General features: G+C 32.4%; 1 protein-coding gene across 1 annotated transcript in view; it reads right to left on the reverse strand.

Annotated features, from left to right (window-relative positions):
- LOC143231384 (E3 SUMO-protein ligase RanBP2-like) overlaps positions 1-20990 on the reverse strand; it is a 122928-nt gene that overhangs the window by 40036 nt on the left and 61902 nt on the right. Inside the window, exons 23-28 of the mRNA XM_076465929.1 lie at positions 15769-18531; positions 5168-5332; positions 2171-2603; positions 1589-1747; positions 976-1094; positions 469-505 (exon numbers count right to left, since the gene is read on the reverse strand). Coding sequence (XP_076322044.1) covers positions 469-505; positions 976-1094; positions 1589-1747; positions 2171-2603; positions 5168-5332; positions 15769-18531 — 3676 coding nt within the window. The remainder of the gene's footprint in view (positions 1-468; positions 506-975; positions 1095-1588; positions 1748-2170; positions 2604-5167; positions 5333-15768; positions 18532-20990) is intronic.

Raw genomic sequence — 20990 nt, forward strand, 5'->3', positions numbered from 1 at the left:
CAAAACAACAATTAAGGGGTTAACATAAGAAAAACTAAAACATTTCCAATAATACTGATAGCTCCACCATTTTTACAGTACAGGCAACTGGATATCATTGTATGAACAGGCAATCAAACTTCACTTTACTGATGCTCAACTATTTATCAGCTACTCACTTATCATTGGTTGAATACCTTGTTATCTGGCCAATCATAAATACGGTACACTGGGAAGGTTGAAATAACAATATAATTCAGGTTTGTCCCACATGTATTCCACTCAATAAAAAACAGATTGCAAATTTCTGTTTTCAAGCAATTTAAACAGCACATGATTTCTAGAACTCAACTTAATATACACTAACTATACAATTTTATAAGTTTGTATCTAGAAATGGGTTACGTTTTTTCAAGTGGCTAAAAACATACTAAAACATTGAGACAAATTTCACAATACACAAAGCAAAAACAATTCTTGAGTTATCACCACTATCAAATCTAACATGTGCCACATAGCACATGCACTGAATTACATAACAAGAAGCCCATATTTACATATCACCAATGTATCCATATTTATGAAGAAAAATTAGCCTTGTTAAAATTTATAGTAATAAGTATTTGAAATTTAACCAATTTCTGTTTGACCTCATTGTTTTATTTGTTCTGAACTATTTTCCAATTTAAAACAGCTACATGGTAGAAATGCTGCTGACACTTTGTGACAAAGATAAACATTACAGAATTCTGCATTAAATAATCAAGAAATGTTAATTATATGAATTAACACTCACAAGACTGATAAAATTTTGATAAATATATTTGATTTTTAAAACAACTATTTATAGTCAGTGTACAAAATACACTTATTAATAAAACCCATACAAGATTTGCGTACGTTTAAATATACATTTTATGTAAACCAGTGTTCACTTCTGAGTTTAAATGAGAAAATAACAACACAAAGTGTTTACCATTATCAATACACCCTCTACATCCCGGGGCAGGGTGGCTTGTCTTCATACATAAAAAAAGTTGGAGGTAGTTTTAATTTCTCTGCTAGTTGAATCTGATCCTTTGTAGGTTTCTTTTCATATGTTATTTGTACAGGCTCTATAACACACAATAAATACACTATATTACACAAAAGAGCAATTAAATATATATTTATAACAGTAAGGCAGCAACTCTCATTACTATCATTTAGAACAAAAATCAATTTTTCAACTTTATTGATGCCTTTACACAGTATTATTCTTTATAGTTTACTTCTTGGGGAACATTGAGAGAATTAAACTACTGCTGAAATCATTCTTCTGCAATGTATTTCATTTTGTTAGTTTTTTTACCAGTATCTAAATTTATTCATTGTGAACACAAATATGAAATTAATTATAAAATCAGTGTTACCTAGTTTGTGCACAAAATGGGTTTCCATAAATTAGTTTTCAGTTTCAGATCTTATTCTGTAAACCTACTTTAAAACCATTCTACTGGTACTTTGGAACATTACAAATAAAGTTTAAGCTGAATTAATATCCTATAATTTTTTTAAACAAATTTAAAAAAAAGAGCAATATAATACACATTTTCAGCTACTATTATACCTTCCTCATCTTGCTCAACTTCTTTGTCACATCCACGACAACCTGGACATGGTGGCTTTTCTTCATAGAGGTAAAAATTAGGAGGCAATTTCAGTTGTTCAGCTTTTGCTCTTTTTTCATCACTTGCTTGTTTTTCTTTTGTAATAATTATGTCATCATCTAAAAGTAATGTACTTTTTATTGTTAAAGTTTGGGTAGTATACATATCAACTTCATCTGAATTTAAAACTCATTTCTGATATTATTATCATAATAATAACAAACAGAACTTGTGCAGAACCAGAATTAAACACAATCCCCCACCCCAAGAACAAAATCTAAAAATAAGCTGCAGAATGGCATAACACAAAATTTGCCTAAACTACTATGCTAACAAAATACCAAAACTATCTTGGCATTGTTTGCCCTCTAAAAATTATGTTTATTTATAAACACTTCTGTCACAACAATTTTCTATAAGCATAAATTCACTGTGTATTATTTACAAAAGAAAGTATTTGTTTAGCATTGGAAGGAACTATCTGCAAACCAATGACATTTAATTACAAAACATGAGTGATAGAGTGGACTGATGATGCATACCACCCTGATCATCCCTATCTTGTGCTTTTGGCAAAATATTTCCAAACAAGTTTCTTGAAGTGCTAGGTGGAGGGATACCAAATCTATCTGTCAAAGAAAATCCTTTAGCAGATGGTGTAGCTTGTTTATCAAGACGGAAAGAGAACGTGGACAATGGTGATGGTTTAGAGTCAGGTTTCTCTGCAAGTATGTTGTCAGGAGATGTAGGATGCCATTTGCTCTTCATCTGGCCATTGGACAATTGTTTCTGAGCATCATCTATCGCTGTCTTAAATTGATGAGAAACTGCATCTGATTTGAAACGTATGGCAAAGCGTGCTGGATTAGGTTCCCCTTCAGAGAAGTCTGTTGCTCCCCATGTCCATGAACGATCATCTTTCTTCCAGAACTTAATATCAGATGTAACACTGTGGTTGAGGCACACCTTTAGAACCTTTGAAAAAGAATACACAAACATCAAAACTCAGTAAACAACTATCAGATGCTTACCAAAATCAAGAGACTCAGCATTCACAAAACCAGTTGTCAGGTAGCTAACTATTGCAAGGAACTTTGCAATGACAGTAAATAGCTACTTATTTGCTGGTTTCTTATGTAACCCTATCACTTTTATTCACACCCAATGCTTAGTCTTGAATTAAGAAGTTGGCTAACTAAATAAACAAGCTACTAAATGCTCAATAATATCTCACGTTTTAATACTACTGAAATCATTTTCTACACTTAATAGAAATTTACAGCACTGAGCTGTGTTCATCACATAACATTAAGTTCTCCAACCAAAAAGAATACAAACATTTAAATTTTAAAAAAGCATAGGACAAGGTTTACTGTATGCAAGATGCACATTTAATGTGTTAGTGTTGTAAATGGAACAAAACTATGTCCTTTTGATTTAACAGGAAAAAGAAAGTCAACATTTGCAAAAGTTTTCAGTATTAGTTTTTTTTCAGAATTTGCAATTAACACATGAAAATAAAATCATGTATTTGTGTAACATACTCAATTTCAAATGATGTTATACATAATTACTTTGTTTTTTACTGGTATAACAAATTATATCAGCAATACTAGGGTCTACTTTGAGATCAATTACAGGAAAAAGGAGAGTACTTACATTGAGGTAGTTTTACATAGAATGTAAACATTTTTTTTTTAAGTCTTGCAAATTATTCCAACTTATTTTCTATGCTTCACAAATGCAATATTAATACTTTTACCAGTTATTAAGTTCTCTTTCAATAAATACATGGGTGTACAATGTAAGATTTTGTGTTGTTTTAATACTATGCTCCTCACACTATTAATATAGTATATACATATATGTATGTTGAAATTTAAATTAAGACACGTTTTGTTTCTGTTTACTTCATAAATTCATTAAACAAATTATCAGCTAATTATAATTTTAAAATACCATACTGCTAACTAAATACAACCTACAAACATAACCAGTGTTACTTGGGGTAAGTTTGATTTAGTAATAAATATTGAAGCAAGTTAATATTCAGTATTCATTCAAAATATAGTGAATGTTGAATAAATTTCTCATTTAACTATGTCACAAATTCTTAGACTTAGACTAATAACAATCTTACAGTTGTTACTGTAAGGTTGTTTTATATATATAAAAACAGCAATTTAAAATTTATTATTATTATTTATTGGCTCAAAATAAAAGTTTATTAATGATATACTTGCTTATTAAACTGGTTTTTTCAGAAATAACTACACAGATTAATAACAATCAAACATTACATCGTACAGGTTCAGTCTAATGGAATTTGTCCATATCAAAGAATGTTTATTATAAATTCTACAACTGAAAATTTACCTAATATATTTTCAAGAAATTAAAATAGGATAAATGACTAGTATCTGGGTGCCATCACATCTCACAAAAACACTGCCGAGTATTCTAAACTTAAAGATGTTTCAGTTCATGATTTGTCAGAATGTATACATTTTTATTTTCTTTATGAATATACTGTAAACAAACATATCAATCACTTCTTGATTAAAATACTTTTATACATAGAAAATTTTTTATTATTTTTATTTAAGGTTTTCCTAATTGATGAAATTAGGGAAAAACAACAACAAAAAAAACTCTGAAATGCCTGTATTTAAATTATAATTAAAGAATTTTTACTTTACCAAGATTTTAATACTTTATTTTCCACCTCGTGAAAACTTTTTAAACTCTGCAAAAAAGTACTCGGGTATCACAAATTTCTCTGCCAAATGTTGTACCATTTTTGTTTTTTACTAATAGCATAAATCTGTTTTTACTGAATTACATATTTGTCACACACTGGGAACAAGGATCTTTACGAAGAATATTTTTTAATGAAGAATTTGTTCATTTGGTTTGATTATTCTTGTAAAATAGTTAAGAAGAAACAACTGGAAATGTGTTTATCACACTTCCATCTTACTACAAGTGTTGTAATAAGTTAAATACATGATACATTTTTATGTACAACAGCTCACAATAAAAAACAAAAATAACTTAATCCAGAGTGTTACACCTGAAGAAGTCTATTATATTAAATTAAGGGTAGTTTGAAATATCTTCAAAAATCCCCCAAAAACCTGAAAATAGAATGATTAGTTTCATTAGATTGTTTCTTTGTTTTTGAATTTTGCATAAAGCCACCTGCACTTGCCGTCCCTAATTTAGCAGTGTACTACAAGAGGGAAAGCAGCTAGTCATCACCACCTACCACCAACACTTGGGCTACTCATTTTACCAATGAATAGTGGGATTGCCCATCACATTATAATGTCCCCATGACTGAAAAGGCAAGAATGTTTGGGTTTACAGGGATTCGAACCCACGATCCTCAGATTACTAGTTGAGTGCCTTAACCACTTGGCTATGCTGAACCAGTTTCAACAGAATAATTAATTAATTTAATGTAACTGATTAACAAATTGCACTTATTTCCCAGCTGTATTGCTCTCTAATTATAATGTTTTTCTGGTAAAAATTACCTGATCTCTACGCATCAAAAGACGAATCTGATTAGTTGAAGAGTTAAGCAGAAGTTTCACATTTCCAATGCCTCGTTCTTTCCATTCTCCTTGAACAAATATATATAACTTGGCACGATGAGAGTACAAGACCTCTTCTCCTTCTTCTCCAGTTTTAACCTCAATCTGAAAAGTTAACTCAAAATTAGTGTTTATCAAGCATGCTCAATGTGACATATCAATGACTAACAGTTTATACTATTCAATCTCTTTATAACTTAATTTTGAAAACCTAACTACATGCTTTCAGTTAATTAACTTATTTTAAAAGCCTTTGAGAAACTATCTATTCCATCACACTACTGATCCAAATAGCAAAAACTACATATATATGTTTTTATATTTCAGTTAGGATTCTCATTAATATTTACACTTTACTAATGTAAAATAGTACCAACCCATTAAACGTTTATATTGAATGTATTAATCCCAACAAGATCAAACTGACTGAAATATATGGTATACTTTGGTTTTAACTGGATAGTATAACAGTCATGCCCAAAATGTACTTCTGAAGTTAATTTTCTTCATGTCTAGTGTTTTTTAAGTCTTGAAAACAATACTTTTGATAAAATGTTTAATATTTTACTAGAAAAACTACACTTTCAAAATAACAAACCTTTTAAAATCAAATAATTGCCTTTCATACCAAAATAATTTTATTATTTCCAAAACACCACCTTAATTTTTGTGCTAACTGGACAGGGAGTTTTTTCTCTGTTTATTTTCAGATTGTAAAACTATCATAATCCACTAACATTACGCACATTTTATTCAGCTATGGTTTATATTGCTCTTATCACAGCTACTGTACTTGTATACTTGTTGGATTGAATGTTATATGATTATACTTTTCTAATTAATGTAATTTTACACTTAACATTTTGTTATACATAAAAGTACAATACAACTTATAGTGGTATTCAGTGCTTAAGTTAATCCTGTTTTGTAATTTGTAAGAAAACAATTATACAAATACTTGATCCCATAATTTAGTTTACAGGTTTCAAGGTTATGGATGAGAAACCTTTTTGAATGTATTTAACTAAGTAAAAAAAAAAAGTTATTTAAATAACTGATATTTTATATTTCAAAAAACAAAATATTTCATCTTATTCAAGTAACTGATAAGTAAGCATCTTTGATGTAATGTAAGCATATCAAATATATCTCTCATATCTTTCCAACCCTCATCAACTCCTGGATAATATTTGGATCTTTCAGTGAACATTTTTGCTAATTTATTCAAACTGCAAATTTAATTTATTTTTTATTACAAGCTTAGAACAAAATTGTAATTATTAACTGTGACATAATAGATAGTTTAATTTTTTTTTATTTTAAAGGTAATAAAGTAATACTAATGAAAATGTCTTAATTGTGGTGATTGATTTTCTATAATTCTACTTATTTCCAGTGATGATCTCCTTGAGGGTAAAAGACATTTTCTGTTTCAAAGTGACAAACTGCCTAAACCAACAGCTTTTTTGTTGATTCTTTCTACTATCAAACTTTTGCTGCTGTACCTTAGACATGTTAAGTTTCTCTCACCCCATTATCCTTCACTGTTCATGAAACAAAGTTTCAGAGTCTTCATTCAAAATGTTATTAAACTACCTTTTGTTTGTTATATCAATTAATATAGCCTGAAGACTTAGCTAACAATCTATATTTTAATAGCATACAAGTTTTAAGTTCTTAATTTTATATTCATAGGCAATATTTAAAAAATCCTGAATTTCCAACTCAAACGTGACATTTTTTCTCTAGGCATCTTCTCTATTTTGTGCACTATCCCACAACACAGTTGAAATTGTCATTGATCAGACTAATCATAACTTCTCCAGCCTTCAATTTTGTTTGATTATGGAGCCATCAAATAGGAAATGACACACCCACGTCACATCCCCCCTTTTCAGGATTTGTTAATAGTTTGCTCTTACATTTAATTACATATCACATATAACCAGTAGAAAGTCAAGTTTTCATCTATCAAATGTTTTATAACATTGTCCTGAACAGATAATTGTCAATTTCATTCAGTGTACAACTGTTGGGATGAATTTGTAACAGCTATTTTCTCATAGTTAGAAATATACAAATTTGAGAGTTAAGGCAAACTGTCTAATTTTTGCAAGTTATTAGTCAATGTTCTCTAATGCATTATTTATATAAATAAAAATTATTTACTGCATTACTACCATTAATATATAAGTAGGGTTAAATGTTAACTGACAGCAAGGAAAAAAAGATTTTCCTTGTATTTTATTTTGTGTTTTTCATGCCTATAATCTATTAATTATATATTTAACTAAAATGTAAAAAAGGAATCTTTTTAGGTTAGTTAAGGTTAGATTAAGTAAAATAAATACAATAAAAATATTTTGCAAGGCACATACAGTGTAGCATGAGCTGTATCTTTTCTGACTGATTTACAAATTAGAATGGTGCAGATATAGTTAGACATAATTCAAAAGGCAATAAAACAATATGTAATTACAAATAAACGTATACTGTTTGGAGCTTAAAGTAACATAGAATAACAGTTTCATGTTACAATTTGAAGTAATTCTAAAAAGAAAGAAAAAAATATATATATTGGCAGTTACAAGGTCAGTCAAATTGACCTATTCTGTATAGAGACTGGGTGGAGAAAATAACTAAATAAAGTTTTAGTGAAAAAAAGTCTGAAATGTATTTATCAGATTTTAGGGATTACACAAAGGAAACTTGAGATGAAGAAAAGTATTTAATCTTAACACAAAAATGATTTTTCACACAGATTATTCCAAACAAATATTGATACATCCACAAACATTTTTAGCTTATTTAAAATACTTCACAAAAATATGATTTTCTGTTTGTGAAAGATTGCCAAATTTTATGGTTAGTAGTATTAAACCTATAGACTAAAGGAGTACAAAGAGGTCGTGTGTTGAGTCAAAGTGACTGAGTCCATGCTAAATGCTTTAAAACAAAAATTTTCACAAAGAAATTAAAAACATTAACTACTGCATTCAGATAAGGTTAATCTCATGGCATAAGTGTATAGATTATAGAGTTCTACATAAAAACTAAGATAATAATATCTGCCCCATAATGACTAACTCATTCTACAGAAAAATAAAATTCCACAAGGCTTTTGCCAATAGAGCTCACATTGGTACACACATTAAAGTTAGAAAATTGTTTCAAAACATACAAGTCTGACTAGTTACAAATTTCCTCCATTAATGCATTATACATGGAAGTTGCAAAATTTGACAAATTACCAAACAAAAAAAGGACATAATATAAAGAAAAATAAGCCCTGATTTTACAATTTCGAACTTAATGTTTGAAGATGCAAAGAAAATAGAATTTATATTTTTTGGAATGATTTATCTCTTTAATGTTTTCTAATTTTTCTAGAGCCCAATTGCATCAGTCTAAACAATAACAAGTTCAAAGATGGTTAACAACCTTCCAATTCAGTTCACAAAATAAATCAGCTGAAGTCTTTTCCTTGTTGAAACAGATTAAAAAATGTTTCCCATTTACAAAACTGATTTATTTTTTTATTGCAGTCAAGTCATTTTGATAAATGTAACTAAGCCAGTATCTGTTATTGTATTTATAGCACTCTTCGGCACTGTACTTTACAGTTATTTCAATTACAAATGAAATTGAATAAACTGACTCACAGAGTAGTTAATTATTAAAAAGAAATTTTATTTAGGTATTTAAAATGATAACAGTTCTATCAGAAACTACTGCAACAACCATGTTCTTTCAAAAAGTAATGAACCAGATATAACAAGAAAAGTCCACCCAGTCTCCTGATACTTCCAATCTACTAAAAACTCAAAAATCTGAACAAATTTGAGTGAAATCTTGGAGAGTATAAGTGTACAGTACAAAAGATATGTCATGAAGATATGTGAATTTAAAAAAGTTGATAATTTTCAAACAGACTACATTACAGAACAATCATTTCCCTCCCTTTCATATGTACAAAGATTGTGATGTCGAGAAACCCACTTGTAGAGAAAAATATATATGTACAAAGATTCATTTTTAGGGAGGTGGCATTTTGGATACATTTGGAACCCAAGATTGTCTTTAAAATAAGATAACACCTGCACATCTCTATCAATGTGTAAAACAAATATGCAAATCAAAACATAATCACTACACAGATAAATGTTCCAGGAGATTCAACAATATTCCTTGTGATATGTTAATACTTATGTATGAGGGCTGGTTTCTTCCAATTAATAGATGGTTGATTATGAAAATTATGAAAACATTAAATTTGATTTTGCTACTCAAAAAATTAACATTCACACTAACACAATTTAATACATCAAAGTATCTCTTCACAGTTTAGCCCCAAAGTGTCTTTAGTATTTATAAATATTTATATTACATATACTTAAGTTCTTTCTGACCAGAGCACCTTGTGAAATTAAAGTCAAATGGTAGACAACAGCTTTGAAAGTAAATATAACCCTACATTTTTGCCCAATGTAAATTAGCCAATATAAGTACACAATGAATAAAAGAAAGTTAAATTTATAGTTTTATGCTCCTATATCACATACACTGCTGGCCAAAATCTTAAGGCCAATGAACATAAACACAAAATATGCATTTTGTGTTGTTAGACTCAACCACTTATTTCAGTAGAGCTTCAAAAGATGAAAATAAAAAAATGGAAAAAAAAAAAAAAACTTTTTTAGCATTTAATAAGGAAAATGTAAACACTACGAAATTAGCCTAAACATCAGCTGGTCAAAAGTGTAAGACCATACTGAAACAAAGCTTTAATGAGTAAACAGGTAACGAAATTTAGTCATTTGAGTTCAAGCATTAGCATTGTGAACATCTCCCACTAACATCTCCTGTGTTACACTGGGTAAAAACATAGGAAAGGCTAAAAAGTTGACAGAGTTTCAACGTGGCAGAATTGTCGAGCTGCAAACGCAAGGTCTCTCTCAAAGTGCCATCGCTGGTGAGATTGGGCATAGTAAAACTGCTGTTGCAAATTTCTTAAAAGACCCTGAAGGATACGGAACGAGAATTTCAAGTGGTTGGCCCAAGAAAATGTCACCGGCATTGAGCAGGAGGATTCAGAACAATAAGATGGAATCTACGAGAGAAAGGCTTTAAAAACTGTAAACATCTTCAAAGGCCACGCCTCCTTCCACACCACGAAACAGCTCGGTTAAACTTTGCTGAGAAGCACCAAACATGGGACGTACAAAAGCGGAAGAAGGTTTTGTTCTCTGATGAGAAAAAATTTAACCTGGATGGTCCAAATGGCTTCCAACATTACTAGCACGATAAAGGTACCCCACTGGAGAATTTTCTATACGACACAGTGGAGGAGGTTCTGTCATATTCTGGGATGCTTTGATGGAACAATGGAGTTTCAGGTTATACAGGGGCATCACACAGCAGCTGGCTATATTGGCATGTTGGAGAGAGCATCCTTTTTGACTGAAGGTCCTCGTTTGTGTGGAAATAACTGGATCTTTCAGCAGGACAATGCTGCAATCCATAATACCTACAGGACAAAGGAATTTTTCATGGCAAATAATGTGATTCTTTTGGACCATCCAGCGTGTTCGGCCAAACTGAACCCCCATTGAAAATGTTTGGGGGTGGATGGCAAGGGAAATCCATAGAAATGGATGTTGATTCCAAACAGTGCATGATCTTTGTGAAACCATTGTCACCACTTGGAATAACATTCCAGCCAGCCTTCTGCAAAAGCTTATATCAACCATGCCAAAGCGAATGTTTGCAGTTATTTGCAATGACGGCCGTGCAACTCACAACTGAGGCCTCTTGTTGGTCATTTCCTACCCTGTTTAGGACTTCTTTTTGGTATGGTCTTAAACTGTTGGCCAGCTAGTATTTAGGCTAATTTTATAGTGTTCACATTTTCCCTGATAAATGCTCAAAACGTTTTTTATTTTTATTTTCCCTTTTCTTATTTTCATCTTTCAAAGCTCTACTCAAATAAGTGGTTGAGTCTAACAATGCAAAATACATATTTCTTCTTTATGTTCATTCACCTTAAGATTTTGGCCAGCAGTGTACTACAATCACATTTATATATTTGTTTACATTAAGTGATATCATCATTCCCAATTCTCTCCTGGAGAACTGAAATACGATTAGGTGAGCTAGGTAAAATATGGTACTTTTTACTATTTTATAGTTACTGCACAATCCAATAAGTTTTAGCAAAGAAACTGAAGTTTTAAAAACATTTCAGTGAAAACGGAAAATTACCAATTATAATTTCAGAAACCTGAATCTTTTATTATGGAAAAATCAAATTACTTAAAGCTGAGAATATTCAAGGTGATACAACCCAACTTCTGAAATGAGTGTCACAAATTTACCTTTAAGAACAGAAAATAACTCAGTATTTATTGTATAACTCTTCAAAAGTATAAATTACACAAAAACCAAAGAGATATCCATAATTTATTCATTCAGATCTGAAGAGAACAGATTGGCATGACCATACAAACTAGTATTTATTGGCAAGATTTCTTAAGTTAAACCTCTTGTTAATGGTTTTTTTTTACAAAAAATTTCAATTACCATTTGGCATGTATTTTCCTTACAGAACAAATCTAAAACAAAACTTGTGGCAGTCTGTTGTTCATGTAATTGTAAAGTTAAGATTATTTCCAAAACATTCCATCTACTAACACTATAGCTATTCTTCAACATTGACTTTGCCTATCTAAGTATTGACCCTACATGCTCTAGTCTTTTAACCATATGAAATTCCCTTAACAATATCTAGTTCCCAAATATCTCCACACATGTCAATGCACTCTCTTTCCTGGTACTATATATAAGTGCCTCATTCAGATAATGTAATCACTTTTCTTGGCAAAACATTGGTCCCAGTTTTTCTTTGACAAAGTGTTGCACATCTCTCCATTATGGTGTGCAATTTTCTCGTTACCTTGTGAATTTTTGTATAGCCTTAACTTCCTTTAAAAAATCAAGCTAATTCAGATGTAATATTTGAGGGTATGAATTTTCATATTACTGTTGTCAGCACAGCAGCTAATCCAACATTCTGTTTGTAGATGGAGATGCACATTCAACCCAGGATGTTTTCTCCCAGGGCTTCTAAAGTTGCCTGGGGAGAATTTGGATTGATGCCTTTATTTACTAAGTCAGCTCCTCATTAGTGCAATTTGGATCAAATGTTTGTTGTTTTTTTGTTTTTTTTGTCATTCAATTTCCCACTTCCATTATTCTCCCAACCTGTGGTATTTCCAACCCCATCTGAACACGATTACTGGTCCTGGGAGTAATAATGACAGTTGATCTTGTTCTTCTGTGATGTTATTCCTGTTTATTTGTTTTGCATGGGACAAGGGGAAATTGGTGGATGATTGCTATTCTTATCTCAACCCACTTTTTTTATTCCTCCAGCCCACAATGATGCCTTTTCTTACCCTTAATTGGCTATCTTTCTTGAGGTATCTTCAGATCCACATTCTACACAGACTTTTTTAAGCTCATTAGGGTTTAATGTCAAACTGTATGAGGTGTGATTCAAAGAGTTTGTGCCTACTTAACCAAATGTGTTCACCATATTGTGTTCTGACCTAGTCATCAGTTGTGTCTAGCTTTGTCTTTTGTTTAGGTCACACAACTTTTTCAACTACAATTTGTTATTCTAAATATCTAAAGGTTCTGGACTACCCAGTGCTATCCAGCATTTTTCCAAAATGGCTTTTACAATTATTTAACCAGGATATTAGGGTGATATTGCATGCCCTGTTTCAATAACAATCAAGCCTTCAGCCTCATGTACCATGTATCATCTTTCCCTTAATGACTGTTTTTGGCTGCTGGCATGTGGTTGTCATAAGTTAGAGCTGTTACCCTGTTTGTAGGACTCTTTCTTTCTCTCTTTAGGTTCTGCTATACCCCAATATAACCTCCCTTTCTAAGTCTCTGGCAACCATGGAAGGAGATAAATCCTTCTCCAAAATTCTTTGCCATCTATTTCTCACCTCTGCAGTCAATTGCAATCTGATAATTTGTTTTGGGCTGTCAGGCTTGAAGGTGTTATGTGACTCACTTTACTTCCTTTTATGGTGATAGTATTAACTATGTATTCATTGGGATCCTTCAGCTTCCTGAGATTTTCTTCAATTCCTTAGAGGTGGATTCACAAATATCTATATTGCATATTCTGATTTTTACAGGTGAGAAATCATCAGAGTTACATCTCAGATTCAGCACATTGATGTTTGTGAGGAACATTTTTATGGATTGGTATTTGGACTTTTATAGATGTTTTTCTTCCATGTTCTTTTCAAGATCTGGAAATTTTCCACTATGTCCATGGTCATTTTAACATCTTTTCTCTCTATTTTCCAGAGTCCCTTACATTTTGCTTTCACTGAATCTTACTATGTGATGAGTGTTTCTAAGACAGGTGTACTTATATCAATTCAGTTCTGAAATAGTAGCCAATTTGATTATCCTTACTACTGGTTGCAACAGGCTCTGTAGAAATGAGGTGTTCCATAAGACCATTTAGGTGCTTACCAGTTGATATTACCATATTATCCTGGATTGACATTCATGGACTATCATGAGTAAAGCTAAAGGGAATTCTGCCTGTCCCTGCCAACCTTAGGACAGAATAAAACTTGGGTTGGTTTACTTTTAAAAATTTAGGTAAACTTTGTTCACCTACTGCACAGTTTTCAGAGCATTGTTCCTCAGGACTCACCAATGTGCATTACCTCACTGAATTATACTAGTGTAACTAAGAAGTCTTTAACACATCTTGTTCCTTGCCCACTTCGTTCAGATATGAGAGTGAACAGTCATAATTCCATATGATGAGATCTGTTCCTTTGCTTGAGTAAAGTGCAAATGATCTCACTGTTCCAAGCCTTGAGTGTTGCCTTTCAGACTTCTTAAAGTGAAGGAGAAAGTTTTCCACTTTGATGTTGCTTACTTTCTTGTCATAATTCTGGTGGTTCAGAATGCATCACTGTAGAGATACAGGTTTGGATCCAATCAAAGATATTTCTATATGGCCCAATAGCCATAATTTTCAACAATGGATATAAGGAACAAGACCTTTTAATTTCAACCCCTAGTTATGGAACCTCAGCTATTTGTTTGGAGATGGCCTTTAAATGATCATTATTTATGTACTATTCTACTCTTGATCCAAGAACTGTGCTCCAGGTATGCAGATATATTTTGATTTCCTCACTTGTACCACTTATCTTGGTATACCCCTGTTCTATGCAAACTCTTTCTGTTTGGATAATGCCCACACCAGCTCTTTTATCTTTTCAGTGTGGGATTTTAGCTGTAGTATCAGTAGATGGTAAGTATGTTTTGGAAGTTAATACTTTCCTAAACTAAAAGTGTATTTCCAATAATACTTACCTCTTACTAACACTACTGCCCTTCCTTCCCACAAAGAGGCAGGGTTAGTGACTTGGATGACGTCTTGAAAAAGTGATTAACTGAATGAGGTACTTATATACAGTATGAGGATAGAAAGTAGATTGACTTGGGTGGAGATATTTCATTTTTATTTCTGTGCAGACAGACTTTGAACAGAAGTTGATATTGAGAAGTGATGTCATACTGAATCCATACCTTTATTTCTAATTTTGTGGTTGTCAGATTGGAACTTATATTCACATGAAGTAGATCTTGCATCATGTATTGAAAACTACCAAGAATATGGTCAATAAGATGCCAGTAAAATGGAATTACTAAACCCTGTTTGCTGCAAGGTGACAATATAAAGAAATTCATGAGTGCATATTTACAATGTTGAACTAATGTTAACATGTTTCAAACAATAGCACAAGAAGGTCAATAGTAATAGTAAAACAAATAGACTTGGGTAGATAAATCTTTATATTAAAACTGAAGGGTCATAATAAAAGAGAAACAATACTAGGCAAAATGATGATAATTCTGTTTTACGTGTCCACATGGACAGGTAAAGATTTAGTACTGCTAGCCAAAATCACATGTTCACTTTTCCAGGAAGTTGTACTTCAGGGATGTAGACAAGCAAAACTCTTCTAAACTGAACTGTTGTATTTTCAATAATGATCTACTAATAAACAACTTAGTAAACACAAATACACACAGCTAAGCTACATTTTTTACACTAGAATGCTGTTTACAATATATTTTCAGATACAAAATACTATGAGTTACTAAAGTGCAATCATGATTGTCTGTATATTTACATGTCCTTGTTACTGACAAGTCTATAATGGTTGTACCACAAATAAACAAAAACAAATTAAGATGCCTTTGGTGAATTTAAGAAATCTATTTAAAATATTTTAATATTTCATTTAAGGTCAACAAATAATGTAAACATCATAAATATCCAAATTTAGAAAACTAAGGATAAAAGTAGTCTTCTTTACTACTACTTGTTGACTTGAATTTTCAAATAATAAATTAAAATAACTCTGAATGCATTTCCTTAGCATAAGCTGTATATACAGTATATAATTATCAGTCAAGTATAAACTTACTTTAGGTGGCAAGGGAATAACAGGGTGGAAATAAACATTGTCTGCTTCTGATGGTTCGACTTCTTCCTCCTCTTCAGCACCTTTACTTGCTATATCTGTTGGAGTTCCAGGAGAATTTGGGGTTTTAGAAGGACTTCTTGGTCTGACTCCACTAAAACTAAACTCATGCTTTTGAGGACTTCCAAACCTGAATTGCACTGCATCATCTTGCCCACTGGTGGGGGTTCCAAATGTGAAAATGGATGTAGCAGGAGTTGACGACGAAGAGCTGACACCTGTAATTGCTGTGAGGTCAGACATTACAGCCATTTCTTTTACATTATCTTTAATAAGCGACATTTTCATTTCAGAAGCTTGATGTCCATGTGAATCTTCTACATCTGTTTCTGAAACTGGGGTAGATAGCCTTGAAGTTACATCATCATCACTGCCTAGAACAAAAAGGGGTTTAGTACTTCCAAAAGCCATTCCTGCAGATGAGGATCCAAATACATAACTGGAACTTGAAGGAGTTGAACCAAAGACAAATCTAGAATCTGATTTTTGGTCAGAAGTCACAGAAAACTTGGGTGATGATGTTTGTCCACCAAAAACAAAGCTACCAAATGAGCCAGAAGAAGAAGAGTTAGCAATACTTCCAAATACAGAATTCTGTGGCTTCTTGAATTCTGAACTACCTTCATCTTGAGAAACAACTTTGAACTGAAACTTGTCTTGTTTTTGACTTTCTGACACAATAGTATGTTGTTTTCCAATGTCAGCTGAAAAGCTGAACTTGAAACCAGGTGTACTGTTTTTAGGAATATCACTGACAATTTTTAAAGCACCTTCAGAGCCAGGACGAGATGTTGCACAAGCCTGACAGGATGTATCATCTCCATTGTTACGAACATAACAAACATTACACTCCCAAGATCCTGGTTTTGGTTTAAACATTTCTGTTAAAGAAAGCTGAGGGGATTGATTGGTAGTTGTATGTTCTAAAACCTTACTAGAGTCAGGTGCTTTCACAGGTGGCATGGATGACTTAACTATTCCTGCTGGACACAGTTCTAACTTCTGAGCTTCTGTTTGGCACTTTTCAAAAACTCTACGAAATTCATTGGCAATATCAAATGCTTTGAACTTAACAGCTAGTTGTTCTTGTTTCAGCTCACCCTCAGAATAATCTTGGGCTGACCAAACCCATGCACGATCACTAGAAGACAATGGTGAAAGGGTCATTCCTGGAACAATGTAATGGTTGGCACACAGTTTGAGTACCTGTTCTCGACGCATTAAGATTCGACATTTACCTGTTTGTTGATGACGAAGGATTTTCAATTCACCGATCCCTCTATCCTTCCACTGTTTCGCATCAGATGCATACCGGAAGAGTTTTGCACGCTCACAAAACAACTTTTCTTCCTGTTCTTCACCAGTTTGAAGTTCCACCAATTCAGGTAAGGGAATAACTGGCTTGAATTCTACATTTGGTTCATATTCTTCCAGAACTTCATTGCCACTAGTATTAGATTTCTCCTTAGTGGATGAGGAACCAAAGACAGAAACTCTACTTCCAGGAAAGCCTTTAAAATTACTGCTTTTGCCAAAAATTTCTTCTGGTGATTTAGTTGTAGATAAAGCAGAAAATGTTAATGTGCTGACTTCCTTGTCAGAACCAAATATGTGATTATCTTCTACTTCTTTTACAGGTACATTTTCTTCTTTATTTTTACCAAGAAAATCAAAATTTGGTTGATTAACAGAAGAACCCAGTTTAAAAGAAAACTGGGCAAAGGGGCTGCTTTTTGTTTGTGCCTCTGTTTTCTGAGATGTTTCCTTACTTTTAAGTCCAACCTGCTTGATTTGGTGATCTTCAATCTGACTACTATCTTGAATGACAGGTGTATTGGTGAAAGAAAAACCACCAAATACATTACTCCCCTGCTTGCTGTCTTCTTTTTGTCTTGAAGCCATCTGATTTAATATGAAAGAAGCAGAGCCAAACTGGGAAGACGATGACATATCTGCAGAAGCCTTTGGAACTTCCTGGTCTTGTGTTATATTTTCTGCTAAAGACCCTAAAGTTCCTTTTACTACTTCTCCGCTTACATTGGTTCTAGAACTTGAAGAAAAACTCACAGGAAAAGTTTCTTTTCTCAAATCTGAGGAAAAACCACTTCCAGGTATTCCAAAGTGGAAGGAGGATTCTGTAGGTTTGCTCTCCTGTTTCCCTGCAAACAAGGCTCCAAACCCAGATCCTGATTGAGAAGTAATGCCAAAAGTAAATTTAGATAGTGAAGTAGATTTGTCTTCAGAATTTTCCAGTTGTAGTCCAGGTTTGGGAGAATCACAAGCTTGACATTTGTTTTTTTCTGCTGAATTAGTCACCAAACAAACATCACAAATCCAGTTTCCAGGCTTAAGTTTGAACTTGTCTCCAAATCCAACAGAAGACAATTGACTTCCAGGTATAAATTTTACATCTTCTGATATTTTTTTCTCTTCTACAACGTTTTCACTTTTTGGCTCCTTAGCTATTTCTTTTGTAGGTTCTTGGCTTTTTTGTGTATTATTCTTAACAATTTCAATTGATTTTTCAAAGGCCTTCTTAAACTCTTCAGCTATATCTACAGTCTTGAACCGTATACAGAACTTCTCTGTTTTTATTTCTTCATCAGCAAAATCTTGTGCACACCAAATCCACGCACGATCACTCCCTTTCATTAGTTTCAGATCCATTTCAGGGCAAATATAATGGTTGGCACAAATTTTCAAAATCTTTGAGATAAAAATAAATTAAATTAAAAACTTACATTTTTAATAAATGCAAGTAATAGTAATTCACTCAAGCTAAAATAATATGGACTCGTATCATCAAATTATTTCAGTTATTTATAAACAATCCAGAGACCAGTTTTAATTTAGTTAAGAACATTTTTATTAAATTAGAAAGTTTATATAAAAATGAGAATCCCATAGATTATATTTCATGAACTTCTGAATTTACCACAAATATGTACATATTTACAATATATAGAATACAAATATAAACACTTGTTTACATTAATCTGAAGTAATTACACTTTCTATATTTACTTTTCCCTACTCTATATTGTGTGGCCATGACTGGAAATGAAAAAATTAACCTACATTTTTATTCAATATTTCTATAATCATTCTCAGTATTGTATATTAATTTAAAAACAAATTATAACTGTAGTATATTACTGATTAAAAATATTTCCCTCTGATTTTTATTACTATTTTATCTGACAACTGACAAACTAAAAAATGTTGAGAATTAAAATACCATGTATGCAAACACAAAGCACACCATCTGAAACATCTGAGTTTAAAACTTGAATACATTAAAACCATTTAAAAAAAACAACAACAACAAACTCATGTATCGTTACCCCATCCAATCGAACATGTAAATAACAAAACAGAACTAGACAACTATGTTGATCAAATTACAGAAGCCATAAAGAAAGCCATAAAAACACAATTCCTAAATCAAAAAGAAAACAATCACTTATTCAATGGACTCTAACACCAAAAATTCACGCACTAATAATCAAACACAGACAATTAAGACGAACACACTACATCACACGCGATCCACACATTAAAACAGAAATCAATAGAACAAATACAAAAATTAAACAAGAAATTAAAAAAGTCAGAGAAAACAATTGGCATAACTTCTGTAAAAACTTAGAAAAACCAAGAACAATCCAAAAGGATTCTGGAAAAAATTCAAGAGTATTGCTTCAGACAAAAGCACAAATCACATGCTACAACATATCACACACAACAATAAAATCGCAAGGACGGACGAAGAGAAAGCTGACTTATTAGCTGACTATTACAAATCCTCTTTAGCGATTTAAACTCAGTAGATTTCGACACACAACACCATGTCAACAACTTCATAAATACAAACCAAGCTTCATTCTCACCAGGATTCCCCGGCGAGACACTAGAAGCATACTCAAATTCAATCAATAGAAAAATAACCATAACCGAACTAAAGATTAATATCAAAACTTGAAGAACACTTCCCCGGACATGACCAAATACCAAATATTATTCTCAAAAAAGTTCCACTCTCCTACTACAACACCTCACAAACATCATGAACATTTCACTAGCGACCGGGTATTACCCTGACACGTGGAAAAAAGCCATCATAACAACGATCCCCAAGAAACAAACTAATAGAACAAATCCAGATAATTTCTGCCCCATCAGTCTGTTAAGCTGCCTTGGCAAACTGATGGAGAGAATTATCTCCAACCGTCTCCTCCATTTTTGCGAATCAAACAACATCCTCCCAGAATCTCAAAATGCCTCCAGAAAAAATAGACAAACAACAGATCACCTCACACGACTCACCGAATCAACCTACAAAGCTTACAACAACAATCAAGTAACCATCGGGGTATTCCTAGATGTCAAAAAAGCATTCGACAGCATTTGGCACAACGCCATCATATACAAACTAAATCACCTACAAATAAATCCCACGATAGTCAAATGGATTTCAAATTTCTTAACCAATAGAACAGCACAAGTAAAAGTCAATAAAACCATATCCAAATTATTTAATATAACGGCAGGAGTGCCCCAAGGATCAGTCCTCTCTCCACTTCTATACATAATTTTCGTCAGTGACATACCTTTTCCAAATCTAATATACACACACAATTCACAATACGCAGACGACATCGCAATCTGGAGCACCTCCAGAAACCCAGTAATGGCCATGTCTCGCGTACAAGAATCACTAAACAACGTCTCAATATGGAGCAACAAGTGGAGGGTCGTGTTAAATCCAACAAAAACACAAGCAATCACCTTCTATAGAAAACTAAAGAAGCAAAGAAAAATCTAGAAAAATAAAACTATCACTTGGAAACACATCCATTAACATGAGCAAAACATCACATTCCTTGGCGTCACTTTCGACACAAAACTAACATGGAAAAAACACAAACAATATACACTCATCAATCAGAAAAAGGATTTCATATCTAAAGACTATAACTGGTAAACAATCGAAATGTGCACCAAACACCATTATACAAATATACAAGGCTTACATCCGTCCACTAATAGAGTACGGATGTCAAGTAACATACAACATGTCAAACAACACACTCCAAAAAATCCAAGTGCAACAAAACAGAATATTAAAATCCACATTCAGCCTACCATCATTTACACCAACAAAT

The sequence above is a fragment of the Tachypleus tridentatus genome, chromosome 11 (assembly GCF_004210375.1).
Source record: "Tachypleus tridentatus isolate NWPU-2018 chromosome 11, ASM421037v1, whole genome shotgun sequence".
NCBI classification, from domain to species: domain Eukaryota; kingdom Metazoa; phylum Arthropoda; class Merostomata; order Xiphosura; family Limulidae; genus Tachypleus; species Tachypleus tridentatus.